Source organism: Nomascus leucogenys, chromosome X (assembly GCF_006542625.1).
Source record: "Nomascus leucogenys isolate Asia chromosome X, Asia_NLE_v1, whole genome shotgun sequence".
In the NCBI taxonomy this organism is placed as follows: domain Eukaryota; kingdom Metazoa; phylum Chordata; class Mammalia; order Primates; family Hylobatidae; genus Nomascus; species Nomascus leucogenys.
This window is the reverse complement of record NC_044406.1, coordinates 135,958,608-135,983,081: the sequence shown is the minus strand read 5'-3', so window position 1 is coordinate 135,983,081 and position 24,474 is coordinate 135,958,608. Positions and strand designations below refer to the sequence as shown.

General features: G+C 40.5%; 1 protein-coding gene across 3 annotated transcripts in view; it reads left to right on the top strand.

Annotated features, from left to right (window-relative positions):
- CD99L2 (CD99 molecule like 2) overlaps positions 1-24,474 on the top strand; it is a 125,071-nt gene that overhangs the window by 84,025 nt on the left and 16,572 nt on the right. For all 3 annotated transcript variants that reach the window (XM_030807491.1, XM_030807490.1, XM_030807492.1), the window contains exons 5-7: positions 13,370-13,438; positions 13,567-13,650; positions 15,097-15,162. In XM_030807491.1, the coding sequence (XP_030663351.1) occupies positions 13,370-13,438; positions 13,567-13,650; positions 15,097-15,162 (219 nt within the window). The remainder of the gene's footprint in view (positions 1-13,369; positions 13,439-13,566; positions 13,651-15,096; positions 15,163-24,474) is intronic.

Below are 24,474 nucleotides of genomic sequence, written 5' to 3'. Positions count from 1 at the left end.
CTGCATTTCTTGGCTTGTGGTTACTTCCTTCTTCAAAGTCAGCAGTGTGGCATCTTCAAATCTCTCTCTGACTCTTACCTTTGCTTCCATCATCATATCTCCTTCTCTGACTCTCCTGCTCCTCCTTTCCCTTATAAGGACGCTTATGATTTTGCTGGCCCCACCCAGATAATTCAGGATAATCACAGAACTCGTGGCTGCTTCCTTCTTTACGATTGGCAAGAGTAAGAAAATTTCTGCTGCCTGTAGTGTCTTCTCAGGGAAGGCGTAAAACCCCTCTTTTCAAGGCTGTACCTGGTTATGTTAGAATCACCCAGAATAATCTCCCTTTTGAGTAATTCAAAGTCCCACCAAAGACATCTTAAGTATATCTGCAAAATCCATTTACCTCTGCTATGTCATAATTTGATCACAGCAGTGATATCCAGCCTATTCATGGGTCCCTCCCATGCTCATGAGTGAGGATTATACATGGTGTATACATTGGGGGTGGGAATTTTGCCAGCCATCTTAGAATTCTGTCTACCATGTTTATCTGGGACATGCTTAAGTAAAACTGGCATTCTCTTTCAACTGCCATTGTATAATGGTGAGGAATCTGATGACTCCTAGTGCCATTTGGTGCCACTGCCTCAGTTCATGCTAAGGACCAGCAGGTTTACTCATTGTTGCTTTTGCACCACAGTGCAAGTGCCAACCCCATAAAAGCATGATTATGAAAATAGTTTTTCATAATCTGTGGAGCCCAAGGGTCCTTGAAACACTCTTTGAGAACAACCATTTGTGGAGATGACCTTACACAGTCATGTGGCATCAGTATGTTTTCATTCGGGTCAGTGATCTCTTCGATATCAGTGTACAGCAATCATGTATTGTGGTGCTGCAGCAGGCAGGAAGGTTGCTTTAGATGTCTTTTGTTGTATCAAGCTACACCTTTTCAGTTTTACTTCTGTAGAAAGTAATATAAATTAATTCAGCCTTTTGAGAGGGCAGTTTAGTAAAATATTTGAATGAGCAGTTCTACTTCAAAGCATTTTCCCTCTAGGTATACGTATGCATGTGTGCAGTGGTACATTTTAAATGATGTTTGCGATTTCTTGTGTTTTGTACCAGCCAAAAATTAAACACCCTTAAATCCCACTAGTGAAATACACAAATTCTAAACCATTCATACTCTGAAGCCATTACAAAAAATAAGGTAGAGCTCTGGAACTGACATGAAAAAGGCAAGTCACAGAACAGGATGTATGTAGTATGAATCAATTTCTGTCAAATATAAGTAGATGTGAGCACACACACAGGCCTGCAGGCAGATCTGAAAAGGTACAGAGCAGCCCCCTCTTGGGATAGATTTGAGGCTGGCTTTTTTTCTTATAATCTACACCACTGGGTATTTTTTATATTGAGCAAGTATTACCTTTATAATAAACCTTAAAAATTAAAGTGATCTTTACTAATGAGGAAGAACTCTAGATTAGAACTGGATAACTGGAGAGGCCTTTCCCCTCATTGTTTGGAATGAGAGGGACTTGTCCAAGGTCGTGCTGCAAGCCAGCAGCACAACTGGCCTGAAGTGCAAGGATCTTGGCTTTACCTTGGGGGCCTTTTCTTCTATAACATGTTGCCATGAGAAGTGTCTGCATAGAGAAGGTACTGATGACGCGAAAGATGAGTTTAGGGTCAATTGATGTGCTTTGGCCAAAGAAACCCTGGAAAATCCTCTATTCATCAACAGGTCAACCTGCCCCAAAGAGTTGTTGGAATACCTCAAAATCAAAAGTACAAGCTTTGACATATACTGCCTGCTGGTCTGCTTGGCAGCTGTCCTACTGAATGGAAGATTAGATTCAAAAATCTAGAAAGCTGAAAAAGGGACTTCTCTTTAAGAGGTAAGCACAGTGCAATAACAGAAAAGTTGTAACCAGGGCCCCAAGAAAGGTAGTATTCTGTATACTCATGTCAAAGTGACAGAACTGTATTATTTGCTCTGTAAAGATTTGCTATTGCTCTGTAAAGATTTGCTATCTGGAAGGTTATCAGTGTTACACAAACATTGGCCATAGGAAGGAACAAGCTTTAGTTCTCTGGGAAGTTGCCTGTGTATAGCATCTCATTCCTAGATGTTCTTATCCAGTGTTTTTTTTTTTTTTTTTTTTGAGGTGCAGTTTTGCTCTTGTTGCCCAGGCTGGAGTGCAATGGCGCGGTCTCGGCTCATAGCAACCTCTGCCTCCAGGGTTCAAGCGATTCTCCTGCCTCAGCCTCCCAAGTAGCTGGGATTACAGGCTCCCACCACCACGCCCGGCTAATTTTTGTGTTTTTAGTAGAGACGGGTTTTCACCATGTTGGCCAGGCTGGTCTTGAACTCCTGACATCAGGTGATCTGCCCGCCTCGGCCTCCCAAAGTGCTGGGATTACAGGCTTGAGCCTTCACGCCCGGCCTTCTACTGCCATTTTTCCGAAGTCAGGTCTACATGATTTGTTGTTTTATTTTTAGTGTCACTAATAGACGTTCCTGAGTCCCTGCAGACCAGCCATTTGCATGTCAGACCTTTTTTTGCATCAGAAATTACCTTGATAAGCCTGGACAACTTAGCAAGACCCCATCTCTACAAAAGATGAAAAAATTAGCTGGGCGTAGTGGTGCATGCCTGTAGTCCCAGCTGCTCAGCAGGCTGAGGTGGGAGAATCACTTGAGCCTGGGAGTTCTACACTGTAGTGAGCTATGATCGTGCCACTGCACTGCAGCCTGGGTGACAGAGTGAAACCCAATCTCAAAAAACACGAAATTACCTTGATGCTCAAATCGTGGTAATTTGACTTTTAATTTTGAGGTAATTGTAAATTCACATGAAGTTGTAAGAAATAATACAGAGAGATCCTATGCACCCCATACCCAGTTTCCCCCAGTGGTAACATCCTGCAAAACTATAGTATAAGATCACAACCAAGATACTGACATTGATATAGTCTGGTGATCTTATTCAAATTTCCTCAGTTTTACTTCTACTGAGTGTGTGTGTGTTTACTTCTATGCAGTTTTATCACTTGTGTGGGTATGTGTATCTACCACAACAGTCTAGACAGAACTATTTCATCACCACAAAGATCCCTCTTGTTGCCCTTTTATAAACACACACACCCCCTCTTGCCACCCACTCCTTGCCTGTCTCTAACCCCTGACAACCATTAATTTGTTCTCCATCTGTAGCATTTGGCAATTTCAAAAATGGAATCATAGAGTATATACTGTTTTGGGACTGGCTTTTTTCACTCAACATAATTCCGTTGAGATCCTTCCGAGTCATCGCATATATCAATAATTTGTTGCTTTTCCTCGCTGAACAGTATTTCATGGTGTGAACGTACCATAGTTTGTTTAACCATTTGCTTTTTGAAGGTCATCTGGGTTGCTCCCAGTTTTTGACTATTATAAGCACTTATATATACGTTCTTATGTGAATATGACTCTTCATTTCTATGGGATAAATGCTAAGTTGTGTGAGTGCTGGGTTGTGTGGTTGTTATAGGTTTAGTTTGTTAAGACATTACCAACATGTTTTTGTGGTGAGAACATTCAAGATCTACTCTCTTGGCAATTTTTGAGTATATAATATATTATTATTAACTATAGTCACCCTGCTCTATAATAAATCTCCAGAACTTATTCTTCCTGTCTAACTGAAACTTTGCACCCTTTGACTAGCATCTCCCTACTCCCCACCCCAGCCCCTGGCCACCAATATTTTGCTCTATGCTTCTATGAGTTCAGTTTTTTTTTTTTTTTTTTTTTTCTAATTTTCTTTGAGTTGTAAAGCTAGGTTGTTTATTTGAGATCTTTGTGTTTGTTTGTTTGTTTATTTTGAGTCAGAGTCTCGCTCTTGTCGCCCAGGCTGGAGTGCAATGGCGCCATCTCAGGTCACTGCAACCTCCACCTCCTGGGATTACAGGCACCTGCCACCACACTTGGCTAATTTTTGTATTTTTAGTAGAGTTTCAGTTTTATTTTGTTTTATTTAATTTAATAGAGACAGGGTCTCACCACGTTGCCTAGGCTGTTATCGAACTCCTGCGCTCAGGTGATCCTCCTGCCTCGGCCTCCCAAAGTTCTGGGATTACAGGCATGAGCCACCACGCCTGGCCAGATTTTCTATTTCTTCTTGGGTCAGCTTCAGTAGTTTATATCTTTCTAGGAGTTTGTCCATTTCATCTAGGCTATCCAATTTATTGGCATACTTTTGTCAATGATATTCCCTTAAAATCCTTTTTATTTCTATTAAGTCATCAGTGATATCCTCTCTTTCATTTCTCATTTCAGTAATGAGTCCTCTCTCTTTTTCTTTGTCAGTCTTGCTAAAGGTTTGTCAATTTTGTTGATCTTTTCAAAAACCATCTTTTGTTTCTATAGACTTTATTGTTCTTCTGTTACTTATTTCATTTGTTTCTACTAGAGATGGGGTTTCACCATGTTGGCCAGGCTGGTCTCTTGGTCAGGCTGTTCTCAAACTCCTGACCTCGTGATCTGCCCACCATGGTCTCCCAAAATGCTAGGATTACAGGCATGAGCCACCGTGCCTGGTGAGATCTTTGTTTTTTGTTTAGGTTGGCATTTATTGCTATAAAGTTCTCAGGACTGCTTTTGCTGCATCTCATAAGTTTTGATATGTTGTGTTTCTATTTTTATTTGTCTCAAGAATTTTTTTGATTTCTCTTTTGATTTCTTCTTTGACCCATTGGTTGTTCAGGAGAATGTTGTTCAATTTCCACACATTTGTGAATTTTCCAATTCTCTGTTCAAACTTCTAGTTTTGTACCATTGTGGGTGGAAAAGACACTTGATATGATTTCAATCTTGTTAAATTTATTAAGACCTTTTCTGTGACCTAACATGTGACCTATCCTGGAGAATGTTCCATGTGTGCTTGAAAAGAATGTGTATTCTGCTGCTGTTGGATAGAATGTTTTGTGTATGTCTGTTAGGTCCGTTTGGTCTAGAGTGTTGTCCTGGCCCACTGTTTCCTTGTTGATTTTTCTGTCTGGATGACCTGTCCATTGTTGAAAATAGAATATTTTCATCTTCTTAACCAGGTCTTTTACAGAGGAAATGTTTTAATTTTCACAAGGTGGATGTATCAATTTTTCTTTTTATGAAACGTGGCTTTGTTGTCAATTGTGTGAACTCTTTACCAAGCTCTCAGTCCCAAAGTTTTTTTTATGTTTTCTTTTGAAGTTTCATAACTTTAAGTAAAAATGATCATCCATTTTGAGCTCATTTTTAATAAGGTGTGAGATTAGGTTGAGATTCATTGTTTTTACCTGTTGATGCCCAGTTACTCCAGTACCATTTGTTCAAAAGACTATGCTTTATCAAATTGCTTTTGTACCTTTATCAAGAATCACTTGAGTGTATTTGGGGTCTTTTTGGGCTCTTCATTCTGTTTGATTGATCTGTCTGTCTGTCCCTCTGCCACAGTCCTGATTACTATAACTATAAATTCAGCTTTAATATTGGTTAGAGTGATTTGTTCCACTTTATTCTGCTTTGTCAAGTTCTTTTAAGGCTCTTCTAGGGCCTGTGCCTTTTCATATAATTGTAGATTAAGTTTGTCTTTGCCTAGTCTAGAAAAAAACTTACTGGGATTATGATAGGATGTGTATTAAACATAGATCCATTTTGGGACAGTTGACATTTTTACTTTGTGGAGTCTTCTAATCCATGAATACAGTATGTCTCTCAACTGATTTATGTCTTCGTTGATGTCTTTTCTTGAGAACACTGTAATTTTCAGTATAGAGGATCCTGTACATGTTTAAATGTATGTTTAAATATTTTCTTTTCTAGCCGGGCGTGGTGGCTCACGCCTGTAATTCCAGCACTTTGGGAGGCCGAGGCAGGCAGATCACGAGGTCAGGAGTTTGAGACCAGCCTGACCAACATGGTGAAACCCCGTCTCTAATAAAAATACAAAAATTAGCGGGGTGTAGTGGCACACACCTGTAATCCCAGCTACTCAGGAGGCTGAGGCAGGAGAATTGCTTGAACCCGGGAGGTGGAGTTTGCAGTGAGCTGAGATCCCGCTATTGCACTGCAGCCTGGGCGACAAAGTGAGACTCTGTCTCAGAAAAAAAAAAAAAAAAAAAAAAGCGGTGGCTCATGCCTGTAATCCCAGCACTTTGGGAGGCTGAGGCGGGCAGATCATGAGGTCAGGAGATGACACCATCCTGGCTAACACAGTGAAACCCCGTCTCTACTAAAAATACAAAAAATTAGCTGGGCGTGGAGGCTGAGGCAGGAGAATGGCGTGAACCCGGGAGGCAGAGCTTGCAGTGAGCCGAGATCGCGCCACTGCACTCCAGCCTGGGCGACAGAGCGAGACTCTGTCTCAAAAAAAAAAAATTGTCTTTTCTTTTTTTTTTTGAGCCTGAGTCTCGCTCTGTCACCCAGGCTGGAGTGCAGTGGTGTGATCTCGGCTCACTGCAGCCTCCACCTCCCCGGCTCAAGCAAGATTCTCCCACCTCAGCCTCCCAAGTAGCTGGGACTACAGGCACATAGCACCACACCTGGCTAATTTTTGTATTTTTAGTAAAGATGAGATTTCACCATGTTGCCCAGGCTGGTCTCAAACTCCTGAGCTCAGGTGATCTGCCCGCTTTGGCCTCTCAAAGTGCTGGCATTATAGGCGTGAGCCACCATCCCATCCTAAATATTTTCTTTGGAGCAATTGTGAATGTCAGTGACTTTTTAATTTTGGGTTTGATATGTTCACTGTTATTATATGTGATCAATATTGTTGAACTTGTATCCTGAGACCTTGCTGAACTCACTTATTAGTTCTAGAAATTTTTTGTAGATTTCTTGGAATTTTCTATGTACACAATCATGTCATCTGCAAATAGAAACATATATAGTTCTTCCTTTCCAATCTGTATATATTTTTTCATATTGCAATGCTAGATATTTCAGTACCATGTTAAATAAGAGTGGTAAGAGTGATGTCCTTGCTGTTTCAGACCTTAAAGAAAGAGCATTCAGTCTTTCACCATTAAGTCTGACGATAGCTATAGGTGTTTTCTAGATGTTCTTTATGAAGTTGAGATACTTCCCCTTTATTTCTAATTTGCTGAAAGTATTTTTTTTTTCCATAAATGGGTGTTAGATTTTTTCATGCCCATTGATATATGATTTGTCTTCTTTGGCCTGTTGACAGGGTTGATTACATTGACTGATTTTCAAGTATTGATCCAACTTGCCTGACTGGAATAAATTCCATTTTTCATGCTGTTTAATTCTCTTTATACATTCTTTTCTGTTTGCTAATATTTTGTTGAAGATTTGGCACGTAAATTGATGAGAGACATTAGTCTATATGTTGTTTTTTTTTTTAAATAAGGTCTTGATATGGTTTGGCTCTGTGTCCCCACCCAAATCTCATCTCGAATTGTAATCCCCAGGTGTCTAGGGAGGGACCTGGTGGAAGGTGATTGGATCATGGGGATGGTTCCCCATGCTGTTCTCACGATAGTGCGTGAATTCTCAAGAGAGCTGATGATTTTTAAAGTGTTTGGCAGTTCCCGCTTTGCTCCTCTCTCTCTCCTACCACCTTGTGAAGAAGATGCCTATCTCCCTTTTGCCTTCCGCTAAGTTTTCTGAGGCCTCCCCAGCCATGAGGAACTGTAAGTCAATTAAACCTCTCTTCTTTATAAATTACCCTGTCTCAGGCAGTATCTTTATATCAGTGTGAAAACGAACTAATACAGGTCTTTATCTGTGTTTGTTACCAGGGTAATACTGACCTTACAAAATGAATGGAAAGTATTTCCTCTTGTCTCCTTTCTGGAAGAGATTGTATACAATTGGTGATAATTCCTTTTTAAATGTTTGGTAGAACTCTCCAGGTAAATCACCAAGTCCTGGAGGTTGAGGTTTTGTTTTTTTTGTTTTTGTTTTTGTTTTTTTGAGACGAAGTTTCACTTTTGTTGCCCAAGCTGGAGTGCAATGGCGTGATCTCGGCTCACCGCAACCTCTGCCTCCCAGGTTCAAGCGAATCTCCTGCCTCAGCCTCCCGAGTAGCCAGGATTATAGGCATGCACCACCATACCCGGCTAATTTTATATTTTTAGTAGAGACGGGGTTTCTCTATGTTGGTCAGGCTGATCTCGAACTCCTGACTCCGGTGATCCACCTGCCTCGGCCTCCCAAAGTGCTGGGATTACAGGTGTGAGCCACCGCGCCCAGCTGAGTTTTTTATTATTGTGGTAAGCATACATAAAAAATTTACTGTTGTGTATAATTCAGTGGTACTTAGTAGACATTTGTCCCTCCTTTAGTATTTGCTGGGCATTGGTTCTGGGACCCCCTGCAAATACTGAAATCCTTTGATGTTCAATTCTCTGATATGAAATGGCATAGTATTTGCATATAACCTACACATATCCTCCCATATAGTTTAAATCATTTCCAGATTACTTATAATACCTAATACAATATAATGCTATATAAGTAGTTATTATACTGTATTTTAAAAATTTATATTATTTTTATAGTTGTATTATTTTTTGTTTTTTGTTCTTTGAATATTTTGATCTATGGTTGGTCAAACACATGATTCTGGATGCGGAACCTATGGATATGGAGGATCATCGGTATTCACAATGTTGTGCAGCTATTACCATGATCATTTCCAAAAGTTTTTCATCAGCCCAGTTAGAAACCCTATACCCATACAACAGTAACTCCTCATTTCTCCTTACTCCTAGCCTCTGGTAACCTCTATTATACTTTCTGTCTCTAAGAATTTGCCCATTCTAGGTACCTCTTATAAGCAGAATTGCACAATATTTGTTCTTTTGTGTCTGGTTTATTTTGCTTAATGTAATGCTTTCTAGGTTTATCCATGTTGCAGCATGTACCAGAGTTTCTTTCTTTTAAGGCTGATTAATATTGCATTATATGTATATACCATATTTTGTTTATCCATTTATATGTTGATGGCCATCCGTGTTGTTTCCACCTTTTGGCTGTTGTGCATAATGCTGTTAGGAATACTGGCGTACAGATAGCTGTTAGAGTCTCTGCTTTCAATTCATTTGGGTATGGACCTAGAAGTGGAATTGCTGGATCATATGGTAACTCTGTTTCACATTTTGAGGAAGTGCCAAACTGTTTTCCACAGCAGCTGCACCATTTTACATTCCCACCAGCAATATACCAGGGTTCCAATTTCTTCATGTCCTCACCAATACCTGTAAGTTTTCATTTTTCTTTTAATAATAGCCACCCTAATGGGTGCAAACTGGTATCTCATTGCAGTTTTTATCTGCATATCCCTAATGACTAGTGACACTGAGCAGCTTTTCATGTGTTTATTGGTCATTCATATATCTTCTTTGAAGATATAGGCCTATTCAAGTCCTTTGCCCATTTTAAAACCATGTTTTTTCCTTTTTTTTTTTTTTTTTTTGAGACAAGGTCTTGCTTTGTCACCCAGTCTGGAGTGCAGTGGTATGATCTCAGCTTACTGCAACCTCCGCCTCCAGGCTCAAGCAGTCCTCCTACTTCAGCCTCCTGAGGTGGAACTACAGGTGTGCCACCACACTTGTCTAATTTGTGTGTGTGTGTTTTTTTGTTTTTTTTTTTTTTTTTTTTTTTTTTTTGGTAGAGACAGGGTTTCACCATGTTGTCCAGGCTGGTCTTGAACTTCTGGACTCAAGTAATCCACCTGCCTCAGCCTCCCAAAGTTCTGGGATTACAAGCGTGAGCCACTGTGCCTAGCCTTAAAATCAGGGTTTTTGTTGTTGTTGACTTGTATAAGTTCTTTATATAGTATGGATATTAATCCCTTATTGGATGTAAGATTTGTAAATATTTTCTCCCATTCTTGTGAGTTAACTTTTTACTCTCTTGATGTTGTCCTTTGATGCACAAAAGTTTTTAATTTTAGGCTGGGCATGGTGCACATGCCTATAATCCCAGCACTTTGGGATGCCAAGGCAAGTGGATGGCTTGAGCCCAGGAGTTTGAGACCAGCCTTGCCAACATGGGGCAACCCTGTCTGTACAAAAAATGCAAAAATTAGCTGGGCATGGTGGTGCACGCCTGTAGTCCTAGCTACTCAGGAGGCTAAGATAAGAGGATCATTTGAGTCTGGAAGGCTGAGGTTGCAGCGAGCGGCATGATTGTGCCACTGCGCTCCAGCCAGCCTGGGTGACAGAGTGAGACCGTGTCTCAAAAAAAGTTTTAAATTTTGATGAAGATCAATTTATTTATTTTGTTTTTGTTGTTGATGTTGCCTGTGCTTTTGGTATCATGTCCAGGAAATCATCATCAAATCCAATATCGTGAAACTTTTTCATAATGTTTTCTCCTGAGAGTTTTATAGTTTTAGCTTTTATATTTAGGTCTTTGAACTATTTCTCTATTTCATGCCACCATGTCTAAGAATCTTCTATCTATTTTGAGTTAATTTTTGTATATAGTATAGGTCAGGGTCCAAAGTCATTCCTTTGCATGTGGATATCCAATTTTCCCAGCACCATTTGTTGAAAAGACTATCTTTTCTCCCATCGAATGGTCTTGACATGCTGTTGGAATCTAGTGACCGTATATGCAAGGTTTTATATCTGGGCTGGCTTGCTTCCTTCCTTCCTCCTTTCCTTTCCCTTTTCCTTTCTTTTCTCCCCTTTCCCTTCCTTCCCTTCTTTCCTCCCTTTCTCCTTCCTTCCATCCCTCCCTCCCTCCCTTCCTCCTCCTCCTCCTTCTTCCTTTTTTTTTTTTTTTTGACAGGGTCTCACTCTGTTGCCTAGGCTGGAGTACAGTGGTGTGGTCACGGCTCACTGCAGCCTCCACCTGGGCTCAAGTGATCTTTCCATCTCAGCCTCTCAAGTAGCTGGAACCACAGGCGCATGCCACCACACCTGGCTAATTTTTTGTAATTTTTGTAGAGATGGGATTTCACAATGTTGCCAGGCTGGTCTTGAACTCCTGGGCTCAAGCAGTCCACCTACCTCAGTCTCCCAAAGTGCTGAGATTACAGGCGTGAGCCACTGCACCCGGCCTATTTTTGGGCTTCCTATTATATTTCATTGGTTTGTATGTCTGTTCTTGATGTCAGTACCACACGTGTTGTGATATTTGTAGTTTTGTAGTAAGTTTTAAAATCAGGAAGTGTGAGTCTTCTATGTTCTTTTTCTAGATTGTTTTGGCTATTTGAGATTCCTTGAAATTCCATGTGAATTTTAGGATGAATTTGTCTATTTCTGCAACAAATGTCACTGGGATTTTGGTAGGGATTCCACTGAATCTGTAGATTGCTTTAGATAGTATGCATTGCAATTTTAACAATTTAGTGTCGTCTAATCCATGAACACAGGATTAGGTTGTATTTTGATAGTTGGTGGTTTTTGAGAAATTCGTCCATTTCTTCCAAGTTGTCAAATATGTGAGCTAAAAAATGTTCATATTATTCCATTATTATTCTTTTAATGGTTGCAACATCTACAATGTCCCATTTCAGTCCTTTTATTGGCATATCATCTTTTTTAACTTTCATGTTTGTTAGTAAGGCTAGAGGTTTATCTCTTTTTACTATATAAATAAGCTTTTGGTTTTATTGATTTTTTGGTTTTTTTTAGTATTGCATTACTATTTTCAGTTTCATGGATCTCTGCTCTTGTGTTTATTATTTCCATCTGCTTGCTTTGGTTTTGTTTTTCTAGTATCTAGCTAGCTTCTTTTTCTAGCATCTTGAATTAGTAACTTAGATTATTGATTTGAGGCTCTTCTTCATATCTCACTTATGCATTGAGTGCTATAAACTTCTCTCTGCACTGCTTTAGATCCCACATATTTTGCTATGTTGTGTTTTCATTTTCCCACAGTTCTATGTATTTTTTAAAATTTCCTTTGAAACTTTTTGTTTGACCCTTGTTTTATTTAGAAATATATTGTTTAATATCCAAATGTTTAGACATTTTCTTGTTTTCTGTTGTTTCTTCTGTGTTTCTAATTTGAATTAAGTATAATCAATGATACCTCTCTGCATAATTTTAATACTTTTAAATTTGTTGAAGTTTATTTCCTGGTTCAGAATATGATCTCAGGTGAATATTCTGTGAGTGCTTAAACAATTGTTTACTCTGCTGTAATTGGCTGGTGTGTCTTGTTGTGCCAATTAAATCCCATTGGTTGATTATTGTTCACTTCTTCAATATCCTTGTAGATTTTCTGTCTAGTAGTTCTACCAATTGCTGAGAGTGGAATGTTGAAGTCCCCAACTATAAATGTGCATTTGCTTATTTCTCCTTTTAGCTCTATCAGGTTTTACTTAATGTGTCTAGACACTCTTGTTAGGTGCACACACATTCAGGATTGTTATGTCTTCCTGGTGGATTGATCCTTTTATCATTTTATAATATCCCTCTTCATTCCATCTGAGGACTGTTGGGTCATGACTTGACTTACTGTATTGTTTTTATACTTTCTTTGCAGAAGATTCAGACCTGCATTTCTTTGATCCACAGACAACACCGAAGGTCTATTGAAAAATGATAGGCAATACATTTAAATGTCCCTAGGCAGTTTGGATATCACATTATTGCTCTGTAGAACTCATTTAGGTTTTTTCCCCACATAGGTTTTTTCCCTACATACATTGCTGTTTCTCTCCCAGGTGCTTGCTGTACATAGCACTGTCTCTGTCTTTTCCCTCTATTAACTTCAATAGTGGGAACAGTTACAGCACAGTCTTCTGAAGTTCCAGAAAAGAATCATTTGGAAAATTCATGAATGCCATCTGTGTAATTGATGTGAAAGGAGTCCATATTTGAAAGGAATCTGGTTGGGCCCAGAGACCTGATGTTTATAACAGTAACCACAGTTATATAAAATTATATATACGTGTGTTGTAACCACTTTCCGTGTATAAGATACTACCACAGTCCACTGGGAATGCAACCTCAATCTGTCCATCCCTGGGCAGGATTAGCGATAGTTCAAGTGCCAGGTTGATGGTGGTGGAACGAAGGCTTGGAGCTCTCAAGCACTCGCTCATGCTCAAGCTCTAGAACTCCTTGGTCCATGTGGTCATCTCCCGCAGATCCCGGCTCAAGTCCCAGCTTTACCACTTACCTGGCCACATGTGGGACTATGTCTGCCTGATAACCCCCATCCCCTGAAGAAAAGTGAACAGAACCCACCTCATTTAAGCCTTTTATATCTCTTTGTCATCCATCTCAAAGTGATTCTGTACAGGTCCTATAGGAGCCTCAAGGACCAAGACAAGAATATTCATGATATGACTTCCCTGAGCCATGAATGGCTGCTGCATTTTGTTCCTAAATGTGCTCCCTTTGCTGTCCTCCCTTCCCCTTTTAGAGAGATGGAACCATGTAACCACCACAACCAAGAGGCCAGTAACCACCAGAGCTCCAGCAAATACTTTAGGTAAGGTGGCCGCTCTGAGGAGAGCAGTAAGGGAAGGATCCCATGGGGCTCCCTCTGAGACAGGATCCAAATGAGCTACCCATAGATGAACTAATTGAGTATTTCTTTTATTTTGGGGTCCCATGAAGGAAATGATTTTGACTTGGCTGATGCCCTGGATGATCGAAATGATCGAGATGATGGCCGCAGGAAACCGAATGCTGGAGGAGGAGGTGAGTCCCACCTGGTCTGGTTCTGTCTCATTAATTACATCATCCCACAGAGCCAGAGCCAGCCTGGGCCTAGCAGAGCTGGAGGCACTTCAAGCCACTGGAGAACCCTGTAATGGTGGCACTCAAACTTTTTTGGTCTCGGGACTCCCAAAATCATTGAGATCTCAAGAGAGATTTTGCTTATGTGGGTCACGTTTATCAAAACTCATCATCTTAGAATTTAAAACCGAAAGACTGTATTAATCCATCTAAAATGAACAACACTAAACCCATACATTTAACATAAGTAATATTTTTATGAGAAATAACTATGTTTGGCAAGACAAAAACTTATATTGAGGAGAGCGGCATGCTGTTACATTTCTGCAGATTTCTCTCATGTCTGGCTGGATGGAAGCAGCTGGATTCTCACAGGCACTTTATTCCATCGTGAGATGTTGTTTTGGTTGAAGTATATGAAGGAAATCTGGCCTCACACCCATATGCAGTGGGGAAAGGGAGGAATATTTTCACAGACTTTTCAGATCCTTGTGGATAATCTCTCGGATAGGACACCAAAACTTGGCCCCAACAAAAGCGGTTGTTTCTTACAGGTTAAGTGTAGTGTGGAGTGTGAAACTCTATCAGTGAACTTTTCACACTTGGTTCCGTGGGACTCTCTTGTCCTTCCAGTGGACCTTTTACCCGTTCATAAATTTTCTGCTTCCTTGTGTCAGTTTCCTTGCTGCATAACAAAAATCAGAAACTCTGAGCTAAGACAACACCCATTTATTATCTCACTGTTTCCTTTGGTCCGGAGTTGAGGAACAGCTAAGCTGAGTTTTCTGCTCAGGAGCTCATATAGCTGCAGTCAAGGTGTTGGTGAGGGCTGGGGTCTCGTCTGAGGTTGGGTTCCCTTCCAAGCTCAAGTGGTTGTTGACAGTACATTCCCTTGCAGCTATAGAAATAATGACTGCTTGCTGCTTCAAGACCAGCAGGAGAGTGACCAACAGAGGGGTTGGTAGGGGGAGAAAGGAGGAGAGACCGACTGACTCTGTTGCTTCTCATGTCTGAGCTCAGAGAAGGCCTGAACCTGCTTTTGAGGATATCACCTGATTAAGTCATGCCTATCTAGGATAATCTCCTTTTTGATGAATGCAAAGTCAAATTGATTTGGTACCTTAATTACCTCTGCAAAATCCCTTCACCTTTGGCATGTAATCTAACCTAATCATGGGAGTGATAGCCATCCTATCCATGGTTCCACTCACACTCAGAGTGGTGGGACATTTTGTGGGACATGTACACCAGTGGGAGGGGGTCTGGGGGGACCTCTTAGAATTTCATCAAGGGAATTCTTAAGTGGAACTGGCAATCACTTTCTGAATCTTGGGCAACATTAACACAAGTTTCTTGTTGCTGATTTTTTTTTTCTTGTCATTGAAATGTATGTTTTATTTTCTCCAGGTTTTTCAGACAAGGATCTTGAAGACATAGTAGGGGGTGGAGAATACAAACCTGACAAGGGTAAAGGTAGGAGCATTGATTTGTGCCAACACAACCCTTATTCTGGTGAAAAAGGTGATCATGCAGCAACCAGATTAATTGAGCCTCTGGGAAATGAGTGGTAGTTCCCAGACATCCCAGCCTGCCAACTGGGGTTCATTTGGAATGATGTGAGCCATGCAGTTCAAGGGGGGGGCGGATTTATAAGCCATCTTGGAAAAGCGCCACATTTCCCCTGATGTTCCTTAAGCAGCAGTGCTGATAGGTTAACGTTTCATGCTGGCTGAAGCCTATTTGCCAAGGCAACACCACCAATGATAATAACTGGGAGCCAGTGGACTCTGAAAACAGCCCTCTCAACCTCAAGAGACTCACTCACTCTTGGGATGGGAGGAGCAAAGTCATCATGACAAGCATTTTTTTGAGAGACCCATAGCAAGTCAGATATCTTTTAAAATACCTTTTTATTTTGAAATAGTTCTCACAAGAAGTTGTAAAAATAGTTCAAGAGAGTTCCTGTGTACACTTCACCTAGCTTCTCCTTACATAACCATAGTCATTGTCAAAACCAGGAAGTCAACATTAGTACAGTACTGTTAAGTCAGCTACAGACCTTGTTCAGATTTCATCAGATTTTGCATGCATTCAGATATGCGTGTGTGAGCGAGTATGGGTAGGTCTATAAAATGTTATGTGTGTAGATTTGAGTAACCATTACCATAATTAGGAGGCAGAACTGTTCCATCACCACAAAGAAGTTCCCTTATGCTACCCGAGAATAGTCATGTCCTCCCCAAGGCCAGATAGTGTTAATTCCCCAAAGTACCAAAGATTTCAGCCTTTTATCATAGTATACATCAAGTCTGGAGGGAATATTAGCCAGATTTGTTGATGTGGCAAGGCAAGCTAGTGATTGTAACTTGTGGTTGTAACCTGTTGTGATTGTAACTTGTGATTGTAATCTGTTGTGATAGCAACATGTTACGATGGTAAGTTGTGGTGGTAACTCTGGTTGTAACCTGTTGCAATGGCAAATTGCTGTTACACCCGGTTATAAGTGTGACAAGTTATGGGTGTATCTGGTTGTAACCCTGATACACTCCCCACAGTCTTGGCTGTGGTTACTAGTGTTTGCTCTTTTCTCGCAAGAACGGCGTGCCTTTCATATGGGAATAGTGTTCTCTTCCGATTAAAGGATACCACAGTTAAATTTATCCTTCAAAACACCTTTCCAGACAGAGTCATCTCTACTAAAAAGCGCAAAAAGCCTCTAAATGAAACCCACAGGTGTCAGGAGAACATGGAACATTTAAAGGGCAAATCCAGCAAATTAGCCAATTACTTCTGGGTGATAAGTGGTATTTCCAGATGGTGAAATGAGAGCAGTAGGCACACGTGTAAGCACACACATGAATGAAAGTCTGAATGGCATGTCAGGGGCTTTTGCTTATTAAAAGTGCATGTTTTAGCAAGGAAGAAGTGTTCAGGAATTCCTTAATTAGGCTCATATTTGAACTTCTCTTGTAAAGAATAATCAATTGTTAGCTTAAGTTATACCCTCTGCCATTATAGGTGTCAGGAAAAGAAGATAAAGGGGGTCGTGGAAAAAAGGACAAGTGTGGAACTGAAACATGGTTATGATCAGCACACCATGGAATTCTCAGTCACTGTCCTTTACACAAAAATATGCTAATGCTGTGAGCAAAGGTAAAACATCACATTTCAATAAATTATGATCTTCAGCATGAAAAGAATCCTAATTAATGCATTTTTCAGGCTTGGGTCTTAGGCACATAGATTCAGCTATATTTTAGAGTGTATTTTTGAAACAATACATTATTTGTTATGGATTTTTTTCTCAGGAAGACCTCTTACTGACCCTGTAGAAGCCCCACATTTTGCCTATAGGTAACGATGACAGTCTTTTGTCAACAGGTCCTATTGCCTTTCTCTAAGAAGGTGATGACCTATAAGCCCTCCTCCTCCGCCCTTATTTCCTTCCTGCTTAGCCTGGGCAGGACTCTGATTGTCCCCAATTTCCACCAACAGACTGCTTTCCATAGCACTTTGAGAAATTTGAGGCCAATGTTTCAACTCTTCATGGCCCCCCTGCCATGTATACCCTAGAGTATGCAAGCCCCTACTCCCACTGTGGTTCCCAATGACTTCCTGATGGTCACAGCCCTCTGTCCTGTGTGGCCTCTGTGGCATTTGATGATCACCTTCTCCTTAACATTCTTTCCTCCTGGGCCCTTTCTCACTCATTGACTGGTCTCATTCACTGCTTCTTTCTGAACACTGTTGCCTCTTGGATTTATTTCCCTGTTGTCCAATTCTGTATGTCATTCTCTTTCACTGGGAAAGAGAATGGTATTAGAAACCAAGATCTGAGTATTCATTGCTTAGTGGTATATCGCTACTTCTAGACTGTCTAAGCAGACAGAGATAGGAAATAGGAAATATATGTATATATCCTAACCCATGTGTCTTACTTCAGGCTGGGTGATAATTAAGCAACAGACATTTGTTTCTCACAGTTCTAGAGGCTGGGAAGTCCAAGATCAAGTCATGGATAGATGCAGTATCTAGTGAGGATCTGCATCTTGTTTTGGAGATGGCTGTCTTCTTGTTGTGTCCCTGATTAGTGGAGAGGACTGAGTGGGGAGAAAGCTCTGGTGTCTCTTCTTATAAGGGTTCTAATCCTATCATGAGGAGTCGACCTTCATGACTTAATTAACTCCCAGAGACCCCACCTCCTAATACCATCACATTGGAGGTTAGGACTTCAACATATGACCTTGAGAGAAGGGGTACAAATGTTCAATACATAACACCATATATACACACATATCCAAAATAATTTCTTTTAACCATCAGCAGGTGTATAACCTAAACATGACTTCATACTTATATCTCCAACTGTAATCCAGTGCCAGAAGGATTATTTTGATCTTCCTTTCTTGCTTACCTATAACTTTCCTCTCTGAGAGTGAGACACCTAGCTCCTACTACCTGTCATTCATTTACTATCTTACTCAATTCAGGTATACACATATAGAGCATCAGAATTGCTAACTCATACCCCCAGGAGAAACAACTTTACCAACTAGAGTCCAGTGTTTATGTTCAGTTTCTTTTGTCTTTACCTTACAGTTTCCAGTCAAAATACTGTTTTTCAAAGTTACCTAGGTCGGTTCCTTTACCTTCCTCATCCATTCAGTACAGTTATGCCACCCATTTATAATGGAGTTAGATTCATTTGTCATAGTCTGCATTCCATCCTGGGAATCCCCCACCCACCTGGTTGATGTTTTGTTCTTTTGCTTGTAGGCATTAAAGTTCACTCTTTGTAACATATAGTTCTATGGGTTTTGGCAAATGCATAGAGTCACATGTCCACCACCCAAGTACCATACAGAAGTGTTTCCTCACCATGCAAGGACTTCTGTACATGCCCTTGATAGCCACTCCCCCTTCCCTCAACCCTAATCTATTTTCTATTAGTGCAACTACTGATTTGTTTACTTCTCTATAGTTTTACCTTATCCAGGATGCCATATAATTGGAGCCATACAGTATATAGGCTTTTCAGACTAGCTTCTTTCACTTAGCAATATGCATTTAAAGTTTTTTCATAGCTTGGTAGTTTGTTCTTTTTAGCATTGAACAATATCCCATTGTATGGATGTACCACTTTGTTTATCCATTCACCTGCTGAAGGACATCTTGGTTGCTTCCAGTCTGGAGTGAATATGAATAAAGCTGCTATAAATATTTTTTTTTGAGATAGGATCTCACTCCGTTGCCTAGCCTGGAGTGCAGTAATGCAAACACAGTTCACTGAAGCATTGACCTCCTGAGCTCAAGCAATCCTCCCACCGCAGCCTCCTGAGTATCTGGGACCATAGATACGCACCACCATACTTGACTAACTTTTAAAATTTTTGTAGGGATGGGGTCTTGCTATGTTGCCCAGGGTGGTCTCGAGCTCCTGGGCTCAGATGATTCTCCTGCCTTGGCTTCCCAATATGCTGGGATACAGGTGTGAGCCACTGCGCCCAGCTATAAACATTTTTAAACATTACATACAGGTTTCTGTGTAGACATACACATAATACTTTATACTTTTGTTCTATGAACAGCACTATGAAGAAAAGAAAAAGACAAGCCACAGATTTGGAGAAAATATTTGCAAAATCATATATCTGATAGAGGACTTTTATTCAGATGATATAAAGAATTCATAAGCCGGGTGCGGTGGCTCATGCCTGTAATCTCAGCACTTCGGGAGGCTGACGTGGGTGGATCATGAGATCAGGAGATCGAGACCATCCTGGCTAACATGGTGAAACCCCATCTCTACTAAAAATACAAAAAATTAGCTGGGCGTGGTGGCATGTGCCTGTAGTCCCAGCTACTAGGGAGGCTGAGGCAGGAGAATCGCTTGAACCTGGGAGGCGGAAGTTGCAGTGAGCCGAGATCACACCACTGCATTCCAGTCTGGGCGACAGAGCGAGACACCGTCTCAAAAAAAAAAAAAAAAAAAAAAAAGAATTCATAAAAGTCAACAATAAGAACTCAACTCCAATTTTTAAATGGGGAAAAAATATGAAGAGACTTCACCAAAGAAGAATATAAAATAGGAAAATAAGATATTCAACGTCATTTCTCACTAGGGAAATACAAATGAAAACAAGATACCACTATGCACCTGTTAGAATGTCTAAAATCCAAAAAGCTGACAATATCAATTGCTGATGAGGATGCAGAGCAACAAGAATGCTCATTCATTGTTTGTGAGAATGCAAAATGGTACGGCCACTTTGGAAGACAGCTTGACAGTTTATTATAAAGTTCAACATAGACTTGCCATATGACCTAGTAGTCATACACTATTGCTGGTTTTTGCTCCGGTTGAACAATCTGCCGACAGACTTAGGGAAGGGAAAAATGAGAGCAGCCTTGGGTAAAAATGCCAAATGTCCAACAATGATAGACTGGATTAAGAAAATGTGGCACATATACACCATGGAATACTATGCAGCCATAAAAAAGGATGAGTTCATGTCCTTTGTAGGGACATGGATGAAGCTGGAAACCATCATTCTCAGCAAACTATCACAAGGACAAAAAACCAAACACCGCATGTTCTCAGTCATACGTGGTAATTGAACAATGAGAATACTCGGACACAGGAAGGGGAACAGCACACACCGGGGCCTGTTGTGGGGTGGGGGGAGTGGGGAGGGATAGCATTAGGAGATATACCTAATGCTAAATGACGAGTTAATGGGTGCAGCACACCAACATGGCACATGGATACATATGTAACAAACCTGCACATTGTGCACATGTACCCTAGAACTTAAAGTATAATTTTTAAAAATGCCATGGACTGAAGCTGTTTTTACTGAAATCGAATGACTTTCCTGAAATGACTAACTTTTTGTCCAGGTTTATAGTTGCTTTTTGAGGAGAGGATTTGTTGATCTGCTCACTGTCTCATGCCAGAAGTCTTTTCCCTGGTATCTTTTGAATCTAGATTATTCTTTCTCTTTATTTCCCCTCAAGCCCAGGCCATCTTCACCCTCCCTTGGGATGACCAGCTAAGCGGTTAAGAGTGGTGACCTTAACCTCTTAACTGGTATCTTTGCTCCAGCTTGTCCTCCTTGCAGCTGCAAGAGAGAACCATCAAGAACATGAATCTGACCCTGTCATTCCTCTGTTTAAAAAATACTGTGTAACAATGAAAAAACAAACAGTCCAATTAAAAAATGAGCATAGGATTTGAACAGACACATCACAAAGGAAGTTACATGATGTTCAAAATAATTTATGTGTGTTGAACCAATCTTGCATCCTAGGGATAAAGCCTACTTGATCGTGTTGGATTAGCTTTTTGATGTGCTGCTGGATTCAATTTGCTGGTATTTTGTTGAGGATTTTTGCATCTGTGTTCATCAACGATATCGGCCTGACGTTTTCTTTTTGTATTGTGTCCTGCTACAGTAACCAAAACAGCATGGTACTGGTACAAAAACAGACACATAGACCAGTGGAACAGAATAGAGAACATATAAAAAATGCCTCAGACCTGCAAGCATCTGATCTTCAACAAAGTTGACAAAACAAGCAGTGGGGAAAGGACTTTTTTTTTTTCATACTTTAAGTTCTAGGGTACATGTACACAGCATGCAGGTTTGTTTCATATGTATACATGTGCCATGTTGGTTTGCTGTACCCATTAACTCGTCATTTACATTAGGCATATCTCCTAATGCTATCCCTCCCCGCTCCCCCAACCCCACAACAGACCCCAGTGTGTGATGTTCCCCACCCTGTGTCCAAGTGTTCTCATTGTTCAATTCCCACCTGTGAGTGAGAACATGCGGTGTTCGGTTTTCTGTCTTTGTGATAGTTTGCTCAGAATGATGGTTTCCAACTTTATCCATGTCCCTACAAAGGACGTGAACTCATCCTTTTTTATGGCTGCATAGTATTCCATATATGTGCCACATTTTCTTAATCCGGTCCATCATTGATGGACATTTGGGTTGGTTAGGACTCTTTATTCAATAAATGGTGTTGGGATAACTGGCTGGCCATATGCAGAAGATTGAAGCTGGACCCCTACCTTTTTGCCATATACAAAAATCAACTCAAGATGGATTAAAGACTTAAATGTAAAACCCAAATCTATGAAAACCCTGAAGACAAGCTAGGCAATACTATTCTGGACATAGGACCTTTGTCAGAAGACAAAGTCTTCATGACAAAGACACCAAAAGCAATTGCAACAAAAACAAAAATCGACACATGGGAGCTAATCAAACTAAAGAGCTTCTGCACAGCAAAAGAAACTATAAACAGAGTAACAGACAACCTATAGAATGCGAGAAAATATTTGCAAACTATGCATCCAACAAAGGTCTGATATCCAGAATCTATAAGGAACTTAAACAAATTTTCTAGCAAAGAACAAACCATACCATTAAAAAGTGGGCAAAAGACATGAACAGACATTTCTCAAAAGAAGACATACATGTGGCCAACAGGCATATGAAAAAAAGCTTAACATCACTAATCATTAGAGAAATGCAAATCAAAACCACAATGAGATACCTTCTCACACCAGTCAGAATGGCTGTTATCAAAAAGTCAAAAAATAAATGCTGGCAAGGTTGTGGAGAAAGGGGAACACTTATGCACTGGTGATGGGAATGTAAATTAGTTCAGCCTGTGTTGAAAAAAGTTTGGTGATTTCTCAAAGAACTTAAAACAGAATTACCATTTGACCCAGCAATGCCATTATTTAGTATATACCCAAACACAAATTGCTCTATCATAAAGACACATGCGTGTGTATGTTCATTGCAGCACTATTCACAGTAGCAAAGACATGGAATCAACCTAAGTGCCCATCAACAGAGGACTGGATGAAGAAAATGTGGTACATATATACCATGAAATACTACACAGCCATAAAAAATGAGATCATGTCCTTTGCAACAACATAGATGGAGCTGGAGGCCATTATCCTAAGCAAACTAAGGAACAGAAAACCAGATACCACATGTTCTCACTTATAAGTGGGAGCTAAATGATGAGAACACATAGACACATAGAGGGGAACAACACACACTGGGGCCTATCAGGGGGTGGAGGGTGGGAGGAGGGAAAGGATCGGGAAAAATAACTAATGAATACTAGGCTTAATACCTAGGCGATGAAATAATCTATACAACAAATCCCCATGACACACAATTTACCTGTATAACAAACCTGCACATGTACCCCTGAACCTAAAATATTTTTTTAAAAAAACCAAAATCATTATTCTTTGGGGAAATACAAATCAAACCACAATGAGATACCACAGCACATCCTCCAGAATAACTAAAATTTAAAAGGTAGTATCAAATGTTGATGAAGATGTGGAGTGACTGCAATTCTCATACATCATTGGTAGGGATGTAAAGTTTCTTCTAAAACTGAACATAGACCTACCTAGCGACCCAGCAATTTCATTCCCTACTCAAGAGAAATGAGAGCTATGTTCTGCCCCCTTCCAACAACAAAAGACTTATAAAAGAATGCTCACTGCTTGATCTACGATAGCGAAAAACAAAAACAAAACTTGGAAACACCCAGGTATCAATAGGAATATTGATTGTCAAACTGTGATACATTTGTATGTTTATACAATGGGATGAGTTACTGATATGACAGCATGGATAAATGTCAAAAACAATATGCTGAGTAAAAGAGGCCAATGAAAAAAGAGTACGTATTATTTGAGCCCAATTATATGAAGTTCCACTACAGACAAAACTAAGCTATAATGATAGAAATGAGATCTGTGGCTGCGGTGGTTAGGTGTGTGAATAAGATCAACTGGGCATCACTTTCTGGGGTAATGGTTATGCTCTGTGTCTTGATGGGGTCTCGTTTTCATAGTTGTGTGCATCTGTCAAAAGTTATCCACTGGTACGTGGAAGATTTATGTGTTTCACTGTATGTAAATTTTACCTTAAAAAAGGAATCATAAGCAAATGTAAAATGCTAGGTAACCATAGATTGAGGTATACTGATGTCTGTAACTTTGACATGTGTCACAAAAATAAGATTGATTGACAAGAGGGATGGCAGACGTGATAAAGTGAATGATGCAAAATGGTAATTACAGGTCTGCGTGCCGGGGATGTGGGTGTTCACTGCAAGAAGTTTTAAACTTAAAAAAGTATGTTTGAAATTTTTCTTAATTAGATGTTGGTGAAAAAAATTAAAGAAGCAGGAACAACAACAAAAGCCTCTTTAGTGGTTCCCTACTGCTTATGAGATAAGTTCAAGTCCCTTAGTCTGCTGACGTGTTCTTTCTGCCCTAGACCAGCAGGTTCCTGTGATCTCCAAACACGGAGAAAGTCCAGTAGGTACATATGCCAGTGCCTGCAGATGACATTCCTCGGTCTAAACTGCTTGCCTTCCACCATGTGAATTCCCAGTCATCCTCGAGCAAGTGCTAAGTTACCCATGCTGGAGATCCCCTCCTCTCAGGAGGCTGCCCCCATCTGTGGTCCTGTCTCCCTGCCCACTCTCGGCCCTGCAGCACAGCTTCCATCTCCTGCCCCTAGGCTCTCCTGGAGCTTCTGTCATTCCACTGGTACAGGAGAGCACATGTCATTCTGAACCACAGCGGGTGGTGTTTATCTTTTTTGCTTCTGCTAGACTGGGCTTCCCATGTATCCCTGACACCTCCATGCAGGTTTGCCGTCATGAGGACTGTGGAGCAGACACCCAGCTTTGCTCTCTGCCTTCTCTGTCACACCTCCCTGTGAAGGC